Source organism: Miniopterus schreibersii (assembly GCF_964146895.1).
Source record: "Miniopterus schreibersii genome assembly, chromosome: 1".
Taxonomy (NCBI): domain Eukaryota; kingdom Metazoa; phylum Chordata; class Mammalia; order Chiroptera; family Miniopteridae; genus Miniopterus; species Miniopterus schreibersii.
Window position 1 is genome coordinate 114024150 of NC_138101.1, and position 24251 is coordinate 114048400.

General features: G+C 38.3%; 1 protein-coding gene across 1 annotated transcript in view; it reads right to left on the bottom strand.

The window, feature by feature from the left end:
• The window catches only part of LOC308546849 (uncharacterized protein), a gene marked incomplete at both ends in the record, with an annotated part of 67005 nt that overhangs the window by 15142 nt on the left and 27612 nt on the right, over positions 1-24251 (bottom strand). The window contains 5 exons of the mRNA XM_081116300.1: positions 3491-3574; positions 7517-7600; positions 12153-12236; positions 16610-16693; positions 20636-20719. Coding sequence (XP_080972426.1) covers positions 3491-3574; positions 7517-7600; positions 12153-12236; positions 16610-16693; positions 20636-20719 — 420 coding nt within the window. The remainder of the gene's footprint in view (positions 1-3490; positions 3575-7516; positions 7601-12152; positions 12237-16609; positions 16694-20635; positions 20720-24251) is intronic.

Below are 24251 nucleotides of genomic sequence, written 5' to 3' on the forward strand. Positions count from 1 at the left end.
AGATTGGTGGCCTAGGTTGACTTTGGGGCCAACAGTGCCTTGGGTGGAAGTCAGATCTAGCAGACCATGCAAGCGTAGGAAACCTCTCATGGTCCTGACACTGCACAGCAGAACTCTTGCTTTCAAGAAATGGCTGAGCCCACGAATGAATTTAAAAGTTCCCACTGTGATTCTGCCGGCCCAAAAGTTCCAGACCCCTTTCTTCACAGTGAGGGTACCGGCTGGCGTATGTATCCTTAACTAAATAAACAAAAATGTCTCATATTGGGCAGAAGTAATGTTCATTAATTGATTAGAAATATTTAGTGGAGGATACATGAGCCATTGCCACACAAACCTGGCGAAAATTAGCTGATACATTTCAGCTCCTCTGTTCTTTCTCCAATAGGTAAAGTCAGAAATACCAAGTCAAAAGAATCAGCTATGAACGTATTCTAAGATAAGTAGGAGGCAATCAGAATAGTATTTGATGGGAAAATGCTGGAAAAACATGTAATACAGTAAGAATCACAATTTTCTTCCCAAAGAGGTCTTTCCATTGTTTTAAATCTTCTTTGATCTCTCCTGCTTTGTAGTTCAGATAGCTATTTTTATCAAAAATACAGCATTCCATTCATTTTTTCACTTCAAGTGTGAAATTCCATGTGTTTTCAAAATTTATATTCAGATGTGTGTAAAGGCCAAGTTTGACAAGTTTAGGATCCATTTCAGATTGAAACTAAGTAAACGCCAGAAACATCTAGAAATGCTACTCCTATAAAGCTGTTAGCTCTCTCCTCTTTTTGTGCTATTATTATAGAGCAGGCCCAGCTTATGTGCCAGGGATACACCTCCTGTGCATGAATGTTTGGAAACGTGAGTTGTACTAAACCCGAAATGTATATGAGCTTTCGTAAGCATGCTTCCCGAGGCTAAGATTGCTGTCTTCTCTTTGGCATATCCAAACTGCCAGCATCGTTACTCTGACCCATTTGGGTCAGAATGAAGGAAAATCAGGTTTACTTGAACACCAGCACTGCCATACCATGACAGCGTTCACCAGTGTGATAACCGAGAAGGCTACCGAGGGCGTAAAGGGCAGGTAGGGTACTCAAGTGTGTAAACTCTGGCCAAAGGGATTGTTATTCATGTCCTGGGTTGGACAGAGGCAGTCCCCATGAGATTCATCAAGATTCACAGAATTGTGCATAAACTCATTAAACTCATTTAAAACTCAATAATCATTTATTTCTGGAATTTTCCATTTGATAAATTCAATTTGTGATTGACTATGGATAGCAGAACCTGCACAAATTAAAACTGCACACACGGGTGACTGCGTTGCTGAATACACCTGAGATATTGGTGATACTCATTGTCAAATGACTGTGTGCCCTCTGAGGACACTAAGAGAAGAAGGAAGAGGAGGTATGTATTTACCAAATTCTGTTCTATTAGCCTGCGTATTTATAATTCCTGGTTCTCTTCATTTGCTTCTCAGCATTTGAGTAAACAACTGCTGTATCATCTTACTGAAATGCATTGGTCTCCCACACAATTATTTTGTGCTGCCACATTCAACTGTATTACTTTTCCATATTTCATAGGCACGACAATACAATGGTACACATATTGATTCTGCAGTTGCCTTTTGAATCAACTATGGAGGCAGAACTTGCATCCCTGCCGTGAACTGGAAGTTTAGAATTCCTTGAACCCATCCTCCATTTAGGGTGGGTTTCAGATTACTGCCTGCAGTCAATTGATTTCAACATAAAAAACTTTCTTACTACTACTGATCTGGGAGGTCTGCTAGCACACAGATCTCTCATTAATTTTGTGTGAAATTTGGGATTCTGTGTCTCTCATCTTGCCATGGAAAGATTGTTTGGCTAGATGAAACATTCTTGGAGTCATTTTTCTTCTATTGGCTGGTTGAACATGCCTTCAATTGAACTTAAGGCCTCCCCAGTTTGTGATGGGAAGTCATCTCTTCATCTTACTATGTTTTTCTTTTCCGTGATGAGTTGTTTCCCATTTGTGGCTTTAATGATCATCACTGTCTTTCCTAAATTTTATCACGAGGGACCTGTTCATATATTACTTTGCACTCATTTTCCTTAAATTTCATTGAGCATGGATGTGAAAATTGATATTGATCATTGAATATGTTTGAACAATTTCAACCACTGTTTCTTCCAATGCTTTCCCTGCCCCAGTTTCTCTCTGTTCTACTTTTACAGCTCCCATTACAGTTAGTGTAGAGATCCTTTCTTCTGATTTTTCCAATCTACTCTCGAGCCCCTCTAGTGAAATTTACCTTACAGATATTGGAAATTCAAGGGGAAAATTTTCAGTTTTTTTATTTTATTCATCTTTTTATCTCTTTGGTGATATGTTTCTTTGATGAGCCTTTGTCACCTATATTTCTTTCACCTCTCATCATGGGATTCTTTATTTAATATAACAGTAAATTATTCAGCATCCTACCACTGGAATATACAAACAGAGGTTTTGCCACCTGTTCTTCTCCTGTGTATAGTTCATTCTTGCTGTTTCTTTGCATGTCTCCTGCATTTTGTTCTAAACCTGCACATTTTAGGCAATGTGTGGTAGCAAACATGGGTACTGGGCTCCCATCCAGTTGTAGGCCTGTTGTCTCCATTCTTGGAGTCATTTTTCTTCTATTAGCTGATTCAATATGACTTCAATTGAACTTCAGGCCTCCCCCGGTGGTGTGCCTGGTAATTTACTGAGTGATGAGGCAGGCCTATTGCATATTTTACTGAAGTCTCAATCAGTGCAGTGTCAAGCTTCTAGTCCTGTCCCTGTGAGGGCATGGACTTGGGGCATGAACACCATCACTTTTGGATGACTTTTGCTTACAAAGGGTCTCTTTTATTCTCTCCTTTCCCTGGTTGTTCACTTAACCTGCCCACTTCCTTTGGTACCATATTCAGGATTGTGACAAAATGTGTCTACAACTGATCTGTCCAGACAAGGAGCACTAATCTATTCTTTGAACTTTATTAAACAAACAAACACAAGGGTCACTACTTCAACTGAGATATTAGAAATTTGCCTAATAGTGTAAACTCATGGAGGGCATTAATAGTAAATGCAATATCTATTTCTAAAATCCTCTTCTAATCCCATTGAGAAAGTAGCTTTTCAGCTTCTGCAAATGCAAAGCAACCACCAAATTGGGTCTGAAAACATAAACTGAGTGAAATGATATTTTAAAGGCTTCCATCAAGCATATTCTAAGCTCACCATAGCATTGGCATTTTGTGGATCAGGTTAAATAGACAAATTCTAAAACATGTATTATGCATCTAATTATCCATTGGGACAATTTGTAGCCCTCTACTAATTACAAGAAGAAATTATGGAGATGTTGCATCAGGTAATAATTACATACAGATACTGTGGTCTTTGAAGCTCCAAACTTAAATAAATTTCTGAGAAGACAAATAAACCATAAATAGAGAGTAAATATTCTTGTTCTTACCAGATTGTTGCTTTGATTGTGTCCTGACTTCCCCCTTTATTATACGTTTTCCAAAAGCACTGGGTAAGTGTTCTGTGTCAAGCTCTAGAGAAATAAGCAGTATTAAATAAGTTCTTTACGATAAATATTAACATATGTGTGTTGATATTTGTGTGTGTGTTGCTGTGTGTGTGTAAGTGTGCTTGTGTCTAATACCCAGCTAAATAGCAGTTTTTCTCAGAAAAAACAGTATGATGAAATACCTGTGTTTCAGCTATAAATACTTTAGAATCATTAGAGCCCTTAGCCATCACATAAGTCTCATTGTACTGAGGCTTATTTATGTTTAGGGATTTGACCAAGGTGACATATCCAGCTAATGACTAATTCAATAACAAACTGAATTAAATGATTAAATTAATCATTGCTTAAATGGGCCTTTTCTCATAACATACAAATTCTTTTGCAAATTTAAAACTTCTGAGAGAGCTGATCTTAATAGCATAACTTTCATGTGTATAAAAACACACATTTATATTGGAAAGGTAAACCTGGAGGGGTGAGTCCAAACACTGTTCCCCAGGTCAGGTTGCAAACTATAGTCATCATAGTTGCAGAACCCTAGTGTGAAGCAGCCATTCTTGGACTTGTCCAAGAATATATCCATGTCCTCCCCGCCTTTTGTTATATAAGTGTAAAACAAGTTGCCATTAGCTAGGTTTGGAAAAGAATGACAGGTAATTTGAGGACAGAGATAAAGCTTATGCCCTTTCAAATCTTATAAGCATCTACATCATCTAGCTGGAGAGGGGAAAACTGGTAATGTACAGTTTTTTGGGAATTGGTAGTATGCAATTTTCCATTTGAACTATCAGGTGATTTTGACCTTTACCTGGATTTGGAAATGACTTTCTAGCTCAATGACAAAAGCATAAAAATGTAACTTATTTGAAAATACTGCATCTTGCAGGAAGGTTAAATACAATGGTGACTCAGAGCCACCGCCTGGGTAAAATTTTCTGGGAAAACAAGCAAACAAACAAACTCACACAAACAAAAAAGTGGTTCCAATGCAAAATGTAGCTGAGACAGAAACTTGTCATGATGCAGGTATCATATAATGAAAGCCTTGTTTTGGTGAAATGACTGAGCCCATGAATATCAACATGGTAGTACAAATATACCACCCTAGCAATCTAAGTAGAGGTGAAGTCAGGATATGGCATCATTAGCAAAGCAAAAGACACACTGGATTGGGCAGAAAAACATTCCTACAGTAAGTTATGATATCTGTCAAAGTAATATTGGTTACGGCAACACAGGACAGGAGAACCTTAGGTGGCATATTTTATTTTGACAAATACGTTGAGAGGAATTGATTCACTTGAAGTGAGGGAGCAAAAATATTTAAATAATCACAAAGGCAATGAGATGTCCCCAAAGTACAGATTGGCATTAACAGTGTGAGAAGAAAGGTATGCTGTGGAGAATCTATAATCTATTAAGAGGTAGAATATTTTATTACACAAAATTGGACCATGGCGTTTAAGTCTTCTTTTAAAAAATACAATTTTTTTAAGGTATCTAAGCTATTTTATAAAAACACATAGAACATAGTTCTGTACAATATTCCCATATTAAATGACTTTTCAATGGTTGTTAGTAGTTCAGAGAGATGAGTCACAATCACTATAGTCACCCTTCAGTATATGCTGCATATTTATACTAAATAAATTCCAGGGTAATATAGAATTGTGGTAAACGCTGGCCAAAGGGATTATTATTCACGTCCTGGGTGGGACAGAAGCAGTCTCCATGAGATTCATCATGATTCACAGAATAGTGCATAAAATCAAATTTAAAAATCATTAATCATTTATTTCTGGGGTTTTCCTCTTGATAAATTTGATTCATGATTGGCCATGGGGGGCAGATACTGGATAAGTTAAAATTGCACATATTGGGGACTGGCTTACTGAATACACCTAAGATACTTGTGATACTTAATTTTAAATAACTGTGTGCCCTCGGAGGACACTAAGAGAACAAAGAAGGAGAAGGTATGTATTTACCAAGTTCTGTCCCATCAGCCTCCATATTTATAATCCCTGGTCTCTTTATTTGGTTCCTGGCATTTGAGTAAACATCTGTTGTATCATCTTGCTGAAATACATTGGACTCCCACACAAGTATTTTGTGCTGCTACAGTCAACTGTATTACTTTTCCATATTTCATAGGCACAACAATGCAATGGTATACATATTGATTCTGCAGTTCCAATTATAGCGAAAGAACATGCGTCCCTCCTGTGTTTGGGAATTTTAGAATTCCTTGAACCCATACTCCATTTAGGGAGGGTTTCAGATTACTGGGAGCAGTCAATGGATTTCAACATAAAGAGACATTTTTTACTGTTATTGTTAAGGGAGGTCAGCTAGCCAAAGATCCCACATTTTACAAAAAATTTGGAAATTTCTTTTTCTCACCTTGACTTTGAAAGGTACGTTGGATAGATGGAACATTTTTTTTACAGTTTGTTCTATGAGGCCTTGGAATGTGCCATGCCCCCGCCTGCAGGCTTTCCTAGTTGGTGATGGGAAGTCACCACTTCATCCTACCAGGTTTCTCTTTTCCATGATGAGTTGTTTCCCATTTGTGGCTTTTATAATCATCTCTGTCTTTCCTAAATTTTATCATGTGGGGCCGGGTTATACATTATTCTGCACATATTCTACTTAGATTTCATTGAGCATGGATGTGGAAATTGATATTGACCATTGAATACGTTGAAAAATTTCAACCATTGTTTCTTCCAATGCTTTCTTTTCCCCAGTTTCTCTCTGTTCTGCTTTTGCAGCTCCCATTACTTTCAGTGCAGAGATCCTTTCTTCTGATTTTCCCAATCTACTCTTGAGCCCCTCTAGTGAATTTTACCTTACAGATATTGGAATTTCAAGGGGAAAATTTTCAGTTTTTTTATTTTCATACATCTTTTTATCTCTTTGGTGACATGTTTCTTTAATGAGCCCTTGTCACCTATATTCCTTTCACCCCTCAGCATGGGACTCTTTATTTAATATAATACTAAGTTAATCTGCATCCTACAACTGGAATATACAAAAAGTTTTTGCGGCCTGTTCTTCTCCTGTGTATAGTTCATACTTGCTGTTTCTTTGCACGTCTCCTGCATTTTGTTTTAAACCTGCACATTTTAGGCAATGTATGGTAGCAAACATGGGTACTGGGCTCCCATCCAGTTGGAGGCGTGTTGTCATTGTGTGCCTGATAATTTACTAAGTGATGAGGCAGGCCTACTGCATATTTTACTGAAATCTCAATCCCTGTAGTGTCAAGCTTCTAGTCCTGTCCCTGTGAGGGCATGGACTTGGGGCATGAACACCATCACTTTTGGATGACAGTTGTTTTGAAAGGGTCTCTTTTATGGTTTCCTTCCCTGATGGCTCTCTTAACCTTCTTACTTCCTTTGGTACCATATCCAAGATCGTGACAAAGTGTGCCAAGGACTGATCTTCCAGAAGAAGGAACACTAAGCTATACTTTAACTGTAGGCAAAAAGTGCACACAAAAAAATAGTCTCCTCAGTACGTGAGATATTAGAAATTTGCCCGATAGTTTCATCACACGGACGGAATTCATAATCAATGCAATATTGATTTTCTATATTCCACCTCTACTCCCATCAATAAGGTAGCTTTTCTGCTTTTGCAAAACCCAAGCAAGTATCCAATTGGGCCTGACAATGAAAGTGAGCAGAATAGCATTTTAAAGACTTCCCTGAAGAATACTCCCAGATCATGATAGCATTGGATTTCTGGGGATCGCTTTAAAGGGACGAGTTCTGAGATATGTATTATGTATCTAATAGTCCCTTGATGTAGCTGCTAAAGATCTACTAACTATAGGAAGGAACTATGGAGATATTTTATCATGAAATTATAGCCTATACAGACTGAAGGTCGAAGCTTTAATAAACTTTTGAGAATTTAAAAAAACCATAAATTAACTTGAGATATTCTTGTTCTTACCAGCGTGGCTCTTAGATGGTGTCTTGACTTCCCCCTTTATTATACCTCTTCCAAAAGCACCGGGTAAGTGTTCTGCATCAGGCTCTAGAGAAATAAGCAGTTTTAAATCAGTTTGTAAGGTAAATATTGACATATGTGTGTTGATGTTTGTGTGTGTGTGTGTGCATCTTGGTTTGCATGTGTACGTGCGCTTGTGTCTAGTACTCCTCTGAGTCGCAGTTTTCCACAGGAAAGAATTATACGGAAATATCTTTATTCAGAAAGAAACACTTTGAATCACTATAGCCTTTTACCATCACATAAATCTCATTGTACTGAAGGTTATCCGTGTTTAGTGATTTGACCAAGGTGACATATCCAGCTAATGACAAAATTCAATCACAAAATGAGGTCTCCTAGTTGCTTTAATGGGTCTGTGCTCGTAACATACAAACTCTTTTGAAAATTTAAAACTTCCTACAGCTGATCTGAGTCACACAACTTTCATGTGAACCAAAAGCACATTTATAGTTGAAGGGTAAACATGGAGGGGTGGGTTCAAACTCTATTACCCAGGTCAGATTGCAAATGATAGTCATCATAGTGCCAAAACCCTACCATAAGCCTGAAAGTCTTAGACCACGCCCTTGCCCTCCTTTTGTTATTTAAGTGCAAAGCAATTAGGCATTAGGTAGCATTGGAAAGGAATAACAGGTAACTTGTGTACACAGGTAAAGCTTCCATCCTCTCAGTTCTGATAACCATTAGATTTTCTACTGGGGCGGGGAAATGGCCAATTTACAGGAATATGAGCACTGGTATTGTGTCCCTATCCATTGGGAACTTTAAGTGACTTTCCTTATTGCTGTGTTTGGAAGCTACTCTCTAGGCCCAAAGGCAGAGAAATTATAATGAAATGTACTTGTAAAGACTGCATCTAATTTGGCCAGTGTGTCTCAGTGGTAGTGCGTCAGCCCATGCACCAAGAGGTCACAGGTTTGATTCCCAGTCAGGGCACATGCTCGGGTCGCTGGCCTGGTCCCCACTGGGGGCGTTCAGGGGGCAGCCCATCGCTGTTTCTCTCTCGTCGATATTTTTATGTCTCTCGCCCTCCCTCTTCGTCTTTCCAAAATCAATAAAATTATATTGAATAAAAAACGGAATCCTGCAAAAAGAACAATTAGTATGATGAGTGTGAGTCACCTACTGTGTAAGGTTTTCTGAACAAAAACACAAAACAAAATAGGTTTCAACACAAAGTGTAACTGAGACGGAAACTTGCCATGATGCAGACATCACGGACTGGAAGCCTTGCTTTGGTCAAATGACTGAGCCCACGTGTATCACCATGGTAGTACAAACATATCAACACAGCAACCTAGGCAGAGGTGAAGTCTTGATGTGGCATCCTTAGCAACGCCAAAGACACACTGGATTGGGCAGACGACTTTGCAGCAGTAAGTCATGCCATTTGTGAAAGAGACCAGTTAGAGCAACACGTGACAGGAGAAGCATTGCAGATATATTTTAATGCTTGGTCTTCCCCAAAAAAATACAATTAGAAGAATTGTTGCGTTTGAATTGAGGGAGCAAAAAATTTAGAGGATCAGAAAGGCGATAAGAGCCCTTGAGTGCAGGTTGTGCTTAACACTGCGAGCCAAAAAGGCATATGGTGGATAAACCTATAATCCATTAACAGGCACAATTTTCTTATTTCACAAAATCCTACCATTGCCTTTAAGTCTTTTTTAAAAATCCTATCGTTCTTGAAGTTACCTAATCTATTTGTTTACAATATATTTTATCGTTGAGAGTTTTACAGATGTTCGCCTGTAACATAGAACATAAATATCTACAATATTTCCATAATATATCACTTTTCAATGTCTGTTAGTTTTTCAGAGAGTTGGGCCACAATCACCATAGTCACCCTTCTGTGTATGCTGCAGATTTCTACTGTATGAATTCCAGGGCGATATAGAATTTTGGTTGCCACACAGTTTTATTCCCTCTTACCCAGTTTTCTGCTGCTGTAGTGCATATTGCGTGTGTGAATATGAGAAGCGTTACCCAAATGCTGCTTAAATGATTTATTTATGAAACTAAAATTTTTAGGGAAGCTGAGAGACAGATTTAAGGAAGGATATATTTAGGGTGTTTGCTATATAACTGCCTAATTTACAATCTCTGGTTCTTTGTTTTCTTCCTAGGGATCTAGTGTCACTTTCTGATTCATCCGTATCCTCCCCATCTTTTGTATGCAGCTTTGTGAAAAATAATATATGTCTAGAGGTGAATGTCCCAACAACATATGTTATGCTTTTAGTTCAACAGAGGTGCCTTTTAAAACAATTAAGAAAAGAGTCAGTTATCTGTTTACACGGCCTTCCATCATTCTAGAATTCTTTTGAGTGATTTGTGTGTGTGTTTTTAATTTTTTAAATTTCTATTGTGTGGATTTAAATTACTGTGTGAGATTACCTACTTTCCTTAGTATTTACTGTAGAGCAAGTCTGCCCACAATGAATTCTCCCTCCTTTTATTTATTTTGGAATCTCTTTATCTCACCTTCACTTTGGAAAATAGTTTGCCGATACAACATTCCAATTTCTCAGAATTTTCTCACCCATTTTGACCATTCCATCCCATGCCTTTGACATCCAGAGGCTCTGATACTCTGTCACCTGCGCACCTGCCTTGGTGTGTTTTTCCTTTTCCTCAATCAGCTGTTTTTCCCTTTGTCGTTCAACATTTTTAGCATAATGGGTCTGGTTGTGGATCTCTGTGCTCATTCAACTTAGATTCCATTCATTTAGGATGCCAATGTGGTTTAATAACTTGCATTGAATACTGTTCAAGATTTCTGGCTTTCTGTCTTCACATATTTTTGCTGCTTATTTTTTCTCTACTCTCCTTCCGGTATTCCCATGACCATAAGTGTGCTGACTCTCTCTTCAGGCAAATCAAACCTTCCTTTGAAACCCTCCCTTGACTTTTTCCCCATTTTACTTATTGTATATTTCAACTCCAAAATTTGCATTTGATTCTTTCATATAAATTTTAATCTTGTGGTTGATACTACCTATTTGATGAACTGAGTTCATCATACCGTCCTTTTACTGTGCACATATTTCTTTTTTTACAAAAGGGCCATATTTGACATCCCTGCATTGAGCCATTAATTGGGTCGCTCTTTACAAGAGCGATGGCTCACCTTGGTAACTCTCCCAATGTTTCAAACATTTTCATTAGTATTATACTTGTTATGGTGATATGTAAGCAGGGATCTTTGATGTTACTCTTGTAATTGTTTTGGACTGCGTCTTAGCATGCCCATGTAAGATGACAACCTTACCTCATAAAGGTTGTGCATTATCTGATTCTCCACTCACGCACCATTCCTGTCCCTTTTCCTTACCTTTGGTCTCCCTATTCCCTGAGACACAACAATAATGAAATTAAGCCCATTGATAACCCCACATTGGCCGCTAAGTGTACAAGTGAATGGAAGAATCTCACATCTGTCCCCTATTTCAAACACTAGACATGATTAAGTTCAGGAAGGAAGGCATGACAAAAGCCCAGACAGGCCTAAAGCTAGGCCTCCTGTGGCAGTAAGCCTGGTAGGGAATACAGAGAAAGAGTTTAGAAGGACATTAATGGTGATACTACACAAAACCCAACAAGGATAAGATAGCAAAATGGCCTAAGTTTTGAAGTGGGGAAAATTTTAGTTGTTTGGATACAAGGACAAGCCAGCTACAACATTCCCTTAGGCCTAACCCTGACCCAGAGCAAGACCCTACCTCTCTTCGATACTACGAAAATGGCAGAGAAAAGTTTGAAGCTCATAGAGATCGGTTCAAGGGCTAAGGAAAAGTAGTCATCCCCATAAGCATAAAAGTGCCAGGCGAAGCAGCAAGTGCTCATGGAGAAGCTGTAGCAACTATGCCAGGAGCTCTAGCAAAGGTAGTTAGTGAAGATGGCCAAACCACAGAGCAGATTTTCAATGGAGACAAAGTAGCCTCATATTTGAAGAAGATGCCAACAGGTACCTGCATAGCTAGAGAGGAGATGTCAGTGACTACCTCTGGAATTTCAAGCAACAGGCTTACCCATATTGTTGGGATTTCATGCACCTGGAGACTTTACTGTGATGCCAATGCACGTTTGCCATTCTAAACATCCAAGGAATCGTCAGATCTATGCTCAATCTCCTGTGCCTGTGGGCTCTACTCTAATGGGAAAATCAGAGCCCTGATGACAGCATATCTGCTTACAACATAGGTTTCTGAATATTTTGGCTCATTGTTGAGAACTACCATTCAGAAACAAAGAATCCTTTCCAAAAATTGCTGCAATTGGACATGGCCCCTGCTCACCCAAGAGCTTTGATGTTGATGGGCAACGACATGAATGGTGTTGCACAACAGCTCAAACTACATCCATTCTGAAGCACATGGGTGAAAAGGAGTAATTTTGAGTCATTTCAAGTCTTATTATATTGGAAATGCGTTTTGAAATTCCAGATAGCAATAGCTCTGAAGGATGTGCACACAGTAAGTTGTAAACATTCAGCGAATGACCCATAATGATATATGCCATTAACAAAACCAGTGCTTCACAGGAGAGGTCAAAATATCTACAGTAATCTTACCACGGAGTTCAAACGCTTGGGTCTTGAGTTGTCTCTTTATTAAGCCAGTCACAAATGCTTCCGATGCATGTTCTGCATTACTCTCTAGAGAAACAGAGAGATTTCTAAGCACATCATATAATCTCTTACATACAAATCATTTGCATAAGAACATATACATATGTCTATATATTTCCATGATCGTGTGTGTATGTTGCCTGTAACTCGGTGTTTTAGTATACGGAGAAATAGTAAATCGAAATACCTGGTTGCAGGTCCACAAAACTTTAAATTGGATCAGACTGAGCAGGGATATCAGGCATATTATGGTGATGTTTGGAGGTGTTTAGTGACCTATGGAAATCCCAGGATCCAGGAAATGACAAAATTGATATCCTTTTTAGGAGCTATGCCTCATAATTCCTTAAACAGTGCTTATCCATACAAATTCTCTCTTATGCAAATTGAAATCATCCTAGAGAAATTATGATAATTAAATTACTTCCAGGCTTATATTAAATGCACACCCTTTCTGTAGGGATGTAACACATGAAGTAGAATTGAACTGTTTGTTTGCTTGCTTGCTTTTTACCACAGAGCAGTTGCTAACCATACACTGTTTCGTCCCAGAAATTTACAGGGAGCGAGAAATACTTTGACCCATCCAGGAAAATTTGTATTCTTCTTTTTTGTTCTCTAACTATAAACCACGGAGATATCAGTGATTTAAAAGAAAAGAAAAGGACATTGATTGGATGGAGAAAAAAATGGCCTCTGAGGTTTATTTGTCATGCAGACCTTGTGACATGCATAAAGGAAACGGTTAAGTTTGTACCAGTACCAAGGTCCTTTCGGATCCATTTCCACTTGAGTTTTCATGTGATTCAAATGTTTTCCTATAATTAACAACTATTAACTGAGTCTGGTGATATAAAAAAATGCATGATAGGTATGAAAGAGAAATGAGTATTATGAGAGGGCTAACTTAAGATTGGTGACCTAGGTTGACCTTGGGGCCAACAGTGCCTTGGGTGGAAGTCAGATCTAGCAGACCATGCAAGCGTAGGAAACCTCTCATGGTCCTGACACTGCACAGCAGAACTCTTGCTTTTAAGAAATGGCTGAGCCCACGGATGAATTTAAAAGTTCGCACTCTGATTCTGCCGGCCCAAATGATCCAGACCCGTTTCTTCACAGTGAGGGTACCGGCTGGTGTATGTATCCTTAACTAAATAAACAAAAATGTCTCATATTGTGTAGAAGTAATTTTCATTAATTGATTAGAAATATTTAGTGGAGGATACATGAGCCATTGCCACACAAACCTGGCGAAAATTAGCTGATACATTTCAGCTCCTCTGTTCTTTCTCCAATAGGTAAAGGAAGAAATACCAAGTCAAAAGAATCAGCTATGAAAGTATTCTAAGGTAAGTAGGAGGCAATCAGAATAGTATTTGACGGGAAAATGCTGGAAAAACTTGTAATACAGTAAGAATCACAATTTTCTTCCCAAAGAGGTCTTTCCATTGTTTTAAATCTTCTTTGATCTCTCCCGTTTTGTAGTTCAGATAGCTATTTTTATCAAAAATACAGTATTCCATTCATTTTTCCACTTGAAGTGTGAAATTCCATATGTTTTCAAAATTTATATTCAGATGTGTGTAAGGGCAAAGTTTGACTAGTTTAGGAACCATTTCAGATTGCAACTAAGTAAACGCCAGAAAAATCTAGAAATGCTACTCCTATAAAGCTCTTTACTCTCTCCTCTTATTGTGCTATTATTATAGAGCAGTCCCAGCTTATGTGGCAGGGATACACCTCCCGTGCATGAATGTTTGGATATGTGAGTTGTACTAAACCGGAAATGTATATGAGCTTTCGTAAGCATGCTTCCCGAGGCTAAGATTGCTGTCTTCTCTTTGGCATATCCAAACTGCCAGCATCGTTACTCTGACCCATTTGGGTCAGAATGAAGGAAAATCAGGTTTACTTGAACACCAGCACTGCCATACCATGACAGCGTTCACCAGTGTGATAACCGAGAAGGCTAGCGAGGGCGTAAAGGGCAGGTGGGGTACTCAAGTGTGTAACCTCTGGCCAAAGGGATTATTATTCATGTCCTTGGTGGGACAGGGGCAGTCCCCATGAGATTCATCAAGATTCACAGAATTGTGCATAAACTCATTAAACTCATTTAAAACTCAATAATCATTTACTTCTGGAATTTTCCATTTGATAAATTCAATTTGTGATTGACTATGGATAGCAGAACCTGCACAAATTAAAACTGCACACACGGGTGACTGCGTTGTTGAATACACCTGAGATATTGGTGATAATCATTTTCAAATGACTGTGTGCCCTCTGAGGATACCAAGAGAAGAAAGAAGAGGAAGTATCTATTTACCAAATTTTGTTCTATTAGCCTGCGTATTTATAATTCCTGGTTCTCTTCATTTGCTTCTCAGCATTTGAGTAAACAACTGCTGTATCATCTTACTGAAATGCATTGGTCTCCCACACAATTATTTTGTGCTGCCACATTCAACTGTATTACTTTTCCATATTTCATAGGCACGACAATACAATGGTACACATATTGATTCTGCAGTTGCCTTTTGAATCAACTATGGAGGCAGAACTTGCATCCCTGCCGGGAACTGGAAGTTTAGAATTCCTTGAACTCATCCTCCATTTAGGGTGGGTTTCAGATTACTGCCTGCAGTCAATTGATTTCAACATAAAAAACTTTCTTACTACTACTGATCTGGGAGGTCTGCTGGCACACAGATCTCTCATTAATTTTGTGTGAAATTTGGGATTCTGTGTCTCTCATCTTGCCATGGAAAGATTGTTTGGCTAGATGAAACATTCTTGGAGTCATTTTTCTTCTATTAGCTGATTGAACATGCCTTCAATTGAACTTAAGGCCTCCCCAGTTTGTGATGGGAAGTCATCTCTTCATCTTACTATGTTTCTCTTTTCCGTGATGAGTTGTTTCCCATTTGTGGCTTTAATAATCATCTCTGTCCTTCCTAAATTTTATCAGTAGGGGCCTGTTCATACTTTACTTTGCACTCATTTTCCTTAAATTTCATTGAGCATGGATGTGAAAATTGATATTGATCATTGAATATGTTTGAACAATTTCAACCACTGTTTCTTCCAATGCTTTCCCTGCCCCAGTTTCTCTCTGTTCTACTTTTACAGCTCCCATTACAGTTAGTGTAGAGATCCTTTCTTCTGATTTTTCCAATCTACTCTCGAGCCCCTCTAGTGAAATTTACCTTACAGATATTGGAAATTCAAGGGGAAAATTTTCAGTTTTTTTATTTTATTCATCTTTTTATCTCTTTGGTGATATGTTTCTTTGATGAGCCTTTGTCACCTATATTTCTTTCACCTCTCATCATGGGATTCTTTATTTAATATAACAGTAAATTATTCAGCATCCTACCACTGGAATATACAAACAGAGGTTTTGCCACCTGTTCTTCTCCTGTGTATAGTTCATTCTTGCTGTTTCTTTGCATGTCTCCTGCATTTTGTTCTAAACCTGCACATTTTAGGCAATGTGTGGTAGCAAACATGGGTACTGGGCTCCCATCCAGTTGTAGGCCTGTTGTCTCCATTCTTGGAGTCATTTTTCTTCTATTAGCTGATTCAATATGACTTCAATTGAACTTCAGGCCTCCCCCGGTGGTGTGCCTGGTAATTTACTGAGTGATGAGGCAGGCCTATTGCATATTTTACTGAAGTCTCAATCAGTGCAGTGTCAAGCTTCTAGTCCTGTCCCTGTGAGGGCATGGACTTGGGGCATGAACACCATCACTTTTGGATGACTTTTGCTTACAAAGGGTCTCTTTTATTCTCTCCTTTCCCTGGTTGTTCACTTAACCTGCCCACTTCCTTTGGTACCATATTCAGGATTGTGACAAAATGTGTCTACAACTGATCTGTCCAGACAAGGAGCACTAATCTATTCTTTGAACTTTATTAAACAAACAAACACAAGGGTCACTACTTCAACTGAGATATTAGAAATTTGCCTAATAGTGTAAACTCATGGAGGGCATTAATAGTAAATGCAATATCTATTTCTAAAATCCTCTTCTAATCCCATTGAGAAAGTAGCTTTTCAGCTTCTGCAAATGCAAAGCAACCACCAAATTGGGTCTGAAAACATAAACTGAGTGAAATGATATTTTAAAGGCTTCCATCAAGCATATTCTAAGCTCACCATAGCATTGGCATTTTGTGGATCAGGTTAAATAGACAAATTCTAAAACATGTATTATGCATCTAATTATCCATTGGGACAATTTGTAGCCCTCTACTAATTACAAGAAGAAATTATGGAGATGTTGCATCAGGTAATAATTACATACAGATACTGTGGTCTTTGAAGCTCCAAACTTAAATAAATTTCTGAGAAGACAAATAAACCATAAATAGAGAGTAAATATTCTTGTTCTTACCAGATTGTTGCTTTGATTGTGTCCTGACTTCCCCCTTTATTATACGTTTTCCAAAAGCACTGGGTAAGTGTTCTGTGTCAAGCTCTAGAGAAATAAGCAGTATTAAATAAGTTCTTTACGATAAATATTAACATATGTGTGTTGATATTTGTGTGTGTGTTGCTGTGTGTGTGTAAGTGTGCTTGTGTCTAATACCCAGCTAAATAGCAGTTTTTCTCAGAAAAAACAGTATGATGAAATACCTGTGTTTCAGCTATAAATACTTTAGAATCATTAGAGCCCTTAGCCATCACATAAGTCTCATTGTACTGAGGCTTATTTATGTTTAGGGATTTGACCAAGGTGACATATCCAGCTAATGACTAATTCAATAACAAACTGAATTAAATGATTAAATTAATCATTGCTTAAATGGGCCTTTTCTCATAACATACAAATTCTTTTGCAAATTTAAAACTTCTGAGAGAGCTGATCTTAATAGCATAACTTTCATGTGTATAAAAACACACATTTATATTGGAAAGGTAAACCTGGAGGGGTGAGTCCAAACACTGTTCCCCAGGTCAGGTTGCAAACTATAGTCATCATAGTTGCAGAACCCTAGTGTGAAGCAGCCATTCTTGGACTTGTCCAAGAATATATCCATGTCCTCCCCGCCTTTTGTTATATAAGTGTAAAACAAGTTGCCATTAGCTAGGTTTGGAAAAGAATGACAGGTAATTTGAGGACAGAGATAAAGCTTATGCCCTTTCAAATCTTATAAGCATCTACATCATCTAGCTGGAGAGGGGAAAACTGGTAATGTACAGTTTTTTGGGAATTGGTAGTATGCAATTTTCCATTTGAACTATCAGGTGATTTTGACCTTTACCTGGATTTGGAAATGACTTTCTAGCTCAATGACAAAAGCATAAAAATGTAACTTATTTGAAAATACTGCATCTTGCAGGAAGGTTAAATACAATGGTGACTCAGAGCCACCGCCTGGGTAAAATTTTCTGGGAAAACAAGCAAACAAACAAACTCACACAAACAAAAAAGTGGTTCCAATGCAAAATGTAGCTGAGACAGAAACTTGTCATGATGCAGGTATCATATAATGAAAGCCTTGTTTTGGTGAAATGACTGAGCCCATGAATATCAACATGGTAGTACAAATATACCACCCTAGCAATCTAAGTAGAGGTGAAGTCAGGATATGGCATCATTAGCAAAGCAAAAGACACACTGGATTGGGCAGAAAAACATTCCTACAGTAAGTTATGATATCTGTCAAAGTAATATTGGTTACGGCAACACAGGACAGGAGAACCTTAGGTGGCATATTTTATTTTGACAAATACGTTGAGAGGAATTGATTCACTTGAAGTGAGGGAGCAAAAATATTTAAATAATCACAAAGGCAATGAGATGTCCCCAAAGTACAGATTGGCATTAACAGTGTGAGAAGAAAGGTATGCTGTGGAGAATCTATAATCTATTAAGAGGTAGAATATTTTATTACACAAAATTGGACCATGGCGTTTAAGTCTTCTTTTAAAAAATACAATTTTTTTAAGGTATCTAAGCTATTTTATAAAAACACATAGAACATAGTTCTGTACAATATTCCCATATTAAATGACTTTTCAATGGTTGTTAGTAGTTCAGAGAGATGAGTCACAATCACTATAGTCACCCTTCAGTATATGCTGCATATTTATACTAAATAAATTCCAGGGTAATATAGAATTGTGGTAAACGCTGGCCAAAGGGATTATTATTCACGTCCTGGGTGGGACAGAAGCAGTCTCCATGAGATTCATCATGATTCACAGAATAGTGCATAAAATCAAATTTAAAAATCATTAATCATTTATTTCTGGGGTTTTCCTCTTGATAAATTTGATTCATGATTGGCCATGGGGGGCAGATACTGGATAAGTTAAAATTGCACATATTGGGGACTGGCTTACTGAATACACCTAAGATACTTGTGATACTTAATTTTAAATAACTGTGTGCCCTCGGAGGACACTAAGAGAACAAAGAAGGAGAAGGTATGTATTTACCAAGTTCTGTCCCATCAGCCTCCATATTTATAATCCCTGGTCTCTTTATTTGGTTCCTGGCATTTGAGTAAACATCTGTTGTATCATCTTGCTGAAATACATTGGACTCCCACACAAGTATTTTGTGCTGCTACAGTCAACTGTATTACTTTTCCATATTTCATAGGCACAACAATGCAATGGTATACATATTGATTCTGCAGTTCCAATTATAGCGAAAGAACATGCGTCCCTCCTGTGTTTGGGAATTTTAGAATTCCTTGAACCCATACTCCATTTAGGGAGGGTTTCAGATTACTGGGAGCAGTCAATGGATTTCAACATAAAGAGACATTTTTTACTGTTATTGTTAAGGGAGGTCAGCTAGCCAAAGATCCCACATTTTACAAAAAATTTGGAAATTTCTTTTTCTCACCTTGACTTTGAAAGGTACGTTGGATAGATGGAACATTTTTTTTACAGTTTGTTCTATGAGGCCTTGGAATGTGCCATGCCCCCGCCTGCAGGCTTTCCTAGTTGGTGATGGGAAGTCACCACTTCATCCTACCAGGTTTCTCTTTTCCATGATGAGTTGTTTCCCATTTGTGGCTTTTATAATCATCTCTGTCTTTCCTAAATTTTATCATGTGGGGCCGGGTTATACATTATTCTGCACATATTCTACTTAGATTTCATTGAGCATGGATGTGGAAATTGATATTGACCATTGAATACGTTGAAAAATTTCAACCATTGTTTCTTCCAATGCTTTCTTTTCCCCAGTTTCTCTCTGTTCTGCTTTTGCAGCTCCCATTACTTTCAGTGCAGAGATCCTTTCTTCTGATTTTCCCAATCTACTCTTGAGCCCCTCTAGTGAATTTTACCTTACAGATATTGGAATTTCAAGGGGAAAATTTTCAGTTTTTTTATTTTCATACATCTTTTTATCTCTTTGGTGACATGTTTCTTTAATGAGCCCTTGTCACCTATATTCCTTTCACCCCTCAGCATGGGACTCTTTATTTAATATAATACTAAGTTAATCTGCATCCTACAACTGGAATATACAAAAAGTTTTTGCGGCCTGTTCTTCTCCTGTGTATAGTTCATACTTGCTGTTTCTTTGCACGTCTCCTGCATTTTGTTTTAAACCTGCACATTTTAGGCAATGTATGGTAGCAAACATGGGTACTGGGCTCCCATCCAGTTGGAGGCGTGTTGTCATTGTGTGCCTGATAATTTACTAAGTGATGAGGCAGGCCTACTGCATATTTTACTGAAATCTCAATCCCTGTAGTGTCAAGCTTCTAGTCCTGTCCCTGTGAGGGCATGGACTTGGGGCATGAACACCATCACTTTTGGATGACAGTTGTTTTGAAAGGGTCTCTTTTATGGTTTCCTTCCCTGATGGCTCTCTTAACCTTCTTACTTCCTTTGGTACCATATCCAAGATCGTGACAAAGTGTGCCAAGGACTGATCTTCCAGAAGAAGGAACACTAAGCTATACTTTAACTGTAGGCAAAAAGTGCACACAAAAAAATAGTCTCCTCAGTACGTGAGATATTAGAAATTTGCCCGATAGTTTCATCACACGGACGGAATTCATAATCAATGCAATATTGATTTTCTATATTCCACCTCTACTCCCATCAATAAGGTAGCTTTTCTGCTTTTGCAAAACCCAAGCAAGTATCCAATTGGGCCTGACAATGAAAGTGAGCAGAATAGCATTTTAAAGACTTCCCTGAAGAATACTCCCAGATCATGATAGCATTGGATTTCTGGGGATCGCTTTAAAGGGACGAGTTCTGAGATATGTATTATGTATCTAATAGTCCCTTGATGTAGCTGCTAAAGATCTACTAACTATAGGAAGGAACTATGGAGATATTTTATCATGAAATTATAGCCTATACAGACTGAAGGTCGAAGCTTTAATAAACTTTTGAGAATTTAAAAAAACCATAAATTAACTTGAGATATTCTTGTTCTTACCAGCGTGGCTCTTAGATGGTGTCTTGACTTCCCCCTTTATTATACCTCTTCCAAAAGCACCGGGTAAGTGTTCTGCATCAGGCTCTAGAGAAATAAGCAGTTTTAAATCAGTTTGTAAGGTAAATATTGACATATGTGTGTTGATGTTTGTGTGTGTGTGTGTGCATCTTGGTTTGCATGTGTACGTGCGCTTGTGTCTAGTACTCCTCTGAGTCGCAGTTTTCCACAGGAAAGAATTATACGGAAATATCTTTATTCAGAAAGAAACACTTTGAATCACTATAGCCTTTTACCATCACATAAATCTCATTGTACTGAAGGTTATCCGTGTTTAGTGATTTGACCAAGGTGACATATCCAGCTAATGACAAAATTCAATCACAAAATGAGGTCTCCTAGTTGCTTTAATGGGTCTGTGCTCGTAACATACAAACTCTTTTGAAAATTTAAAACTTCCTACAGCTGATCTGAGTCACACAACTTTCATGTGAACCAAAAGCACATTTATAGTTGAAGGGTAAACATGGAGGGGTGGGTTCAAACTCTATTACCCAGGTCAGATTGCAAATGATAGTCATCATAGTGCCAAAACCCTACCATAAGCCTGAAAGTCTTAGACCACGCCCTTGCCCTCCTTTTGTTATTTAAGTGCAAAGCAATTAGGCATTAGGTAGCATTGGAAAGGAATAACAGGTAACTTGTGTACACAGGTAAAGCTTCCATCCTCTCAGTTCTGATAACCATTAGATTTTCTACTGGGGCGGGGAAATGGCCAATTTACAGGAATATGAGCACTGGTATTGTGTCCCTATCCATTGGGAACTTTAAGTGACTTTCCTTATTGCTGTGTTTGGAAGCTACTCTCTAGGCCCAAAGGCAGAGAAATTATAATGAAATGTACTTGTAAAGACTGCATCTAATTTGGCCAGTGTGTCTCAGTGGTAGTGCGTCAGCCCATGCACCAAGAGGTCACAGGTTTGATTCCCAGTCAGGGCACATGCTCGGGTCGCTGGCCTGGTCCCCACTGGGGGCGTGCAGGGGGCAGCCCATCGCTGTTTCTCTCTCGTCGATATTTTTATGTCTCTCGCCCTCCCTCTTCGTCTTTCCAAAATCAATAAAATTATATTGAATAAAAAACGGAATCCTGCAAAAAGAACAATTAGTATGATGAGTGTGAGTCACCTACTGTGTAAGGTTTTCTGAACAAAAACACAAAACAAAATAGGTTTCAACACAAAGTGTAACTGAGACGGAAACTTGCCATGATGCAGACATCACGGACTGGAAGCCTTGCTTTGGTCAAATGACTGAGCCCACGTGTATCACCATGGTAGTACAAACATATCAACACAGCAACCTAGGCAGAGGTGAAGTCTTGATGTGGCATCCTTAGCAACGCCAAAGACACACTGGATTGGGCAGACGACTTTGCAGCAGTAAGTCATGCCATTTGTGAAAGAGACCAGTTAGAGCAACACGTGACAGGAGAAGCATTGCAGATATATTTTAATGCTTGGTCTTCCCCGAAAAAATACAATTAGAAGAATTGTTGCGTTTGAATTGAGGGAGCAAAAAATTTAGAGGATCAGAAAGGCGATAAGAGCCCTTGAGTGCAGGTTGTGCTTAACACTGCGAGCCAAAAAGGCATATGGTGGATAAACCTATAATCCATTAACAGGCACAATTTTCTTATTTCACAAAATCCTACCATTGCCTTTAAGTCTTTTTTAAAAATCCTATCGTTCTTGAAGTTACCTAATCTATTTGTTTACAATATATTTTATCGTTGAGAGTTTTACAGATGTTCGCCTGTAACATAGAACATAAATATCTACAATATTTCCATAATATATCACTTTTCAATGTCTGTTAGTTTTTCAGAGAGTTGGGCCACAATCACCATAGTCACCCTTCTGTGTATGCTGCAGATTTCTACTGTATGAATTCCAGGGCGATATAGAATTTTGGTTGCCACACAGTTTTATTCCCTCTTACCCAGTTTTCTGCTGCTGTAGTGCATATTGCGTGTGTGAATATGAGAAGCGTTACCCAAATGCTGCTTAAATGATTTATTTATGAAACTAAAATTTTTAGGGAAGCTGAGAGACAGATTTAAGGAAGGATATATTTAGGGTGTTTGCTATATAACTGCCTAATTTACAATCTCTGGTTCTTTGTTTTCTTCCTAGGGATCTAGTGTCACTTTCTGATTCATCCGTATCCTCCCCATCTTTTGTATGCAGCTTTGTGAAAAATAATATATGTCTAGAGGTGAATGTCCCAACAACATATGTTATGCTTTTAGTTCAACAGAGGTGCCTTTTAAAACAATTAAGAAAAGAGTCAGTTATCTGTTTACACGGCCTTCCATCATTCTAGAATTCTTTTGAGTGATTTGTGTGTGTGTTTTTAATTTTTTAAATTTCTATTGTGTGGATTTAAATTACTGTGTGAGATTACCTACTTTCCTTAGTATTTACTGTAGAGCAAGTCTGCCCACAATGAATTCTCCCTCCTTTTATTTATTTTGGAATCTCTTTATCTCACCTTCACTTTGGAAAATAGTTTGCCGATACAACATTCCAATTTCTCAGAATTTTCTCACCCATTTTGACCGTTCCATCCCATGCCTTTGACATCCAGAGGCTCTGATACTCTGTCACCTGCGCACCTGCCTTGGTGTGTTTTTCCTTTTCCTCAATCAGCTGTTTTTCCCTTTGTCGTTCAACATTTTTAGCATAATGGGTCTGGTTGTGGATCTCTGTGCTCATTCAACTTAGATTCCATTCATTTAGGATGCCAATGTGGTTTAATAACTTGCATTGAATACTGTTCAAGATTTCTGGCTTTCTGTCTTCACATATTTTTGCTGCTTATTTTTTCTCTACTCTCCTTCCGGTATTCCCATGACCATAAGTGTGCTGACTCTCTCTTCAGGCAAATCAAACCTTCCTTTGAAACCCTCCCTTGACTTTTTCCCCATTTTACTTATTGTATATTTCAACTCCAAAATTTGCATTTGATTCTTTCATATAAATTTTAATCTTGTGGTTGATACTACCTATTTGATGAACTGAGTTCATCATACCGTCCTTTTACTGTGCACATATTTCTTTTTTTACAAAAGGGCCATATTTGACATCCCTGCATTGAGCCATTAATTGGGTCGCTCTTTACAAGAGCGATGGCTCACCTTGGTAACTCTCCCAATGTTTCAAACATTTTCATTAGTATTATACTTGTTATGGTGATATGTAAGCAGGGATCTTTGATGTTACTCTTGTAATTGTTTTGGACTGCGTCTTAGCATGCCCATGTAAGATGACAACCTTACCTCATAAAGGTTGTGCATTATCTGATTCTCCACTCACGCACCATTCCTGTCCCTTTTCCTTACCTTTGGTCTCCCTATTCCCTGAGACACAACAATAATGAAATTAAGCCCATTGATAACCCCACATTGGCCGCTAAGTGTACAAGTGAATGGAAGAATCTCACATCTGTCCCCTATTTCAAACACTAGACATGATTAAGTTCAGGAAGGAAGGCATGACAAAAGCCCAGACAGGCCTAAAGCTAGGCCTCCTGTGGCAGTAAGCCTGGTAGGGAATACAGA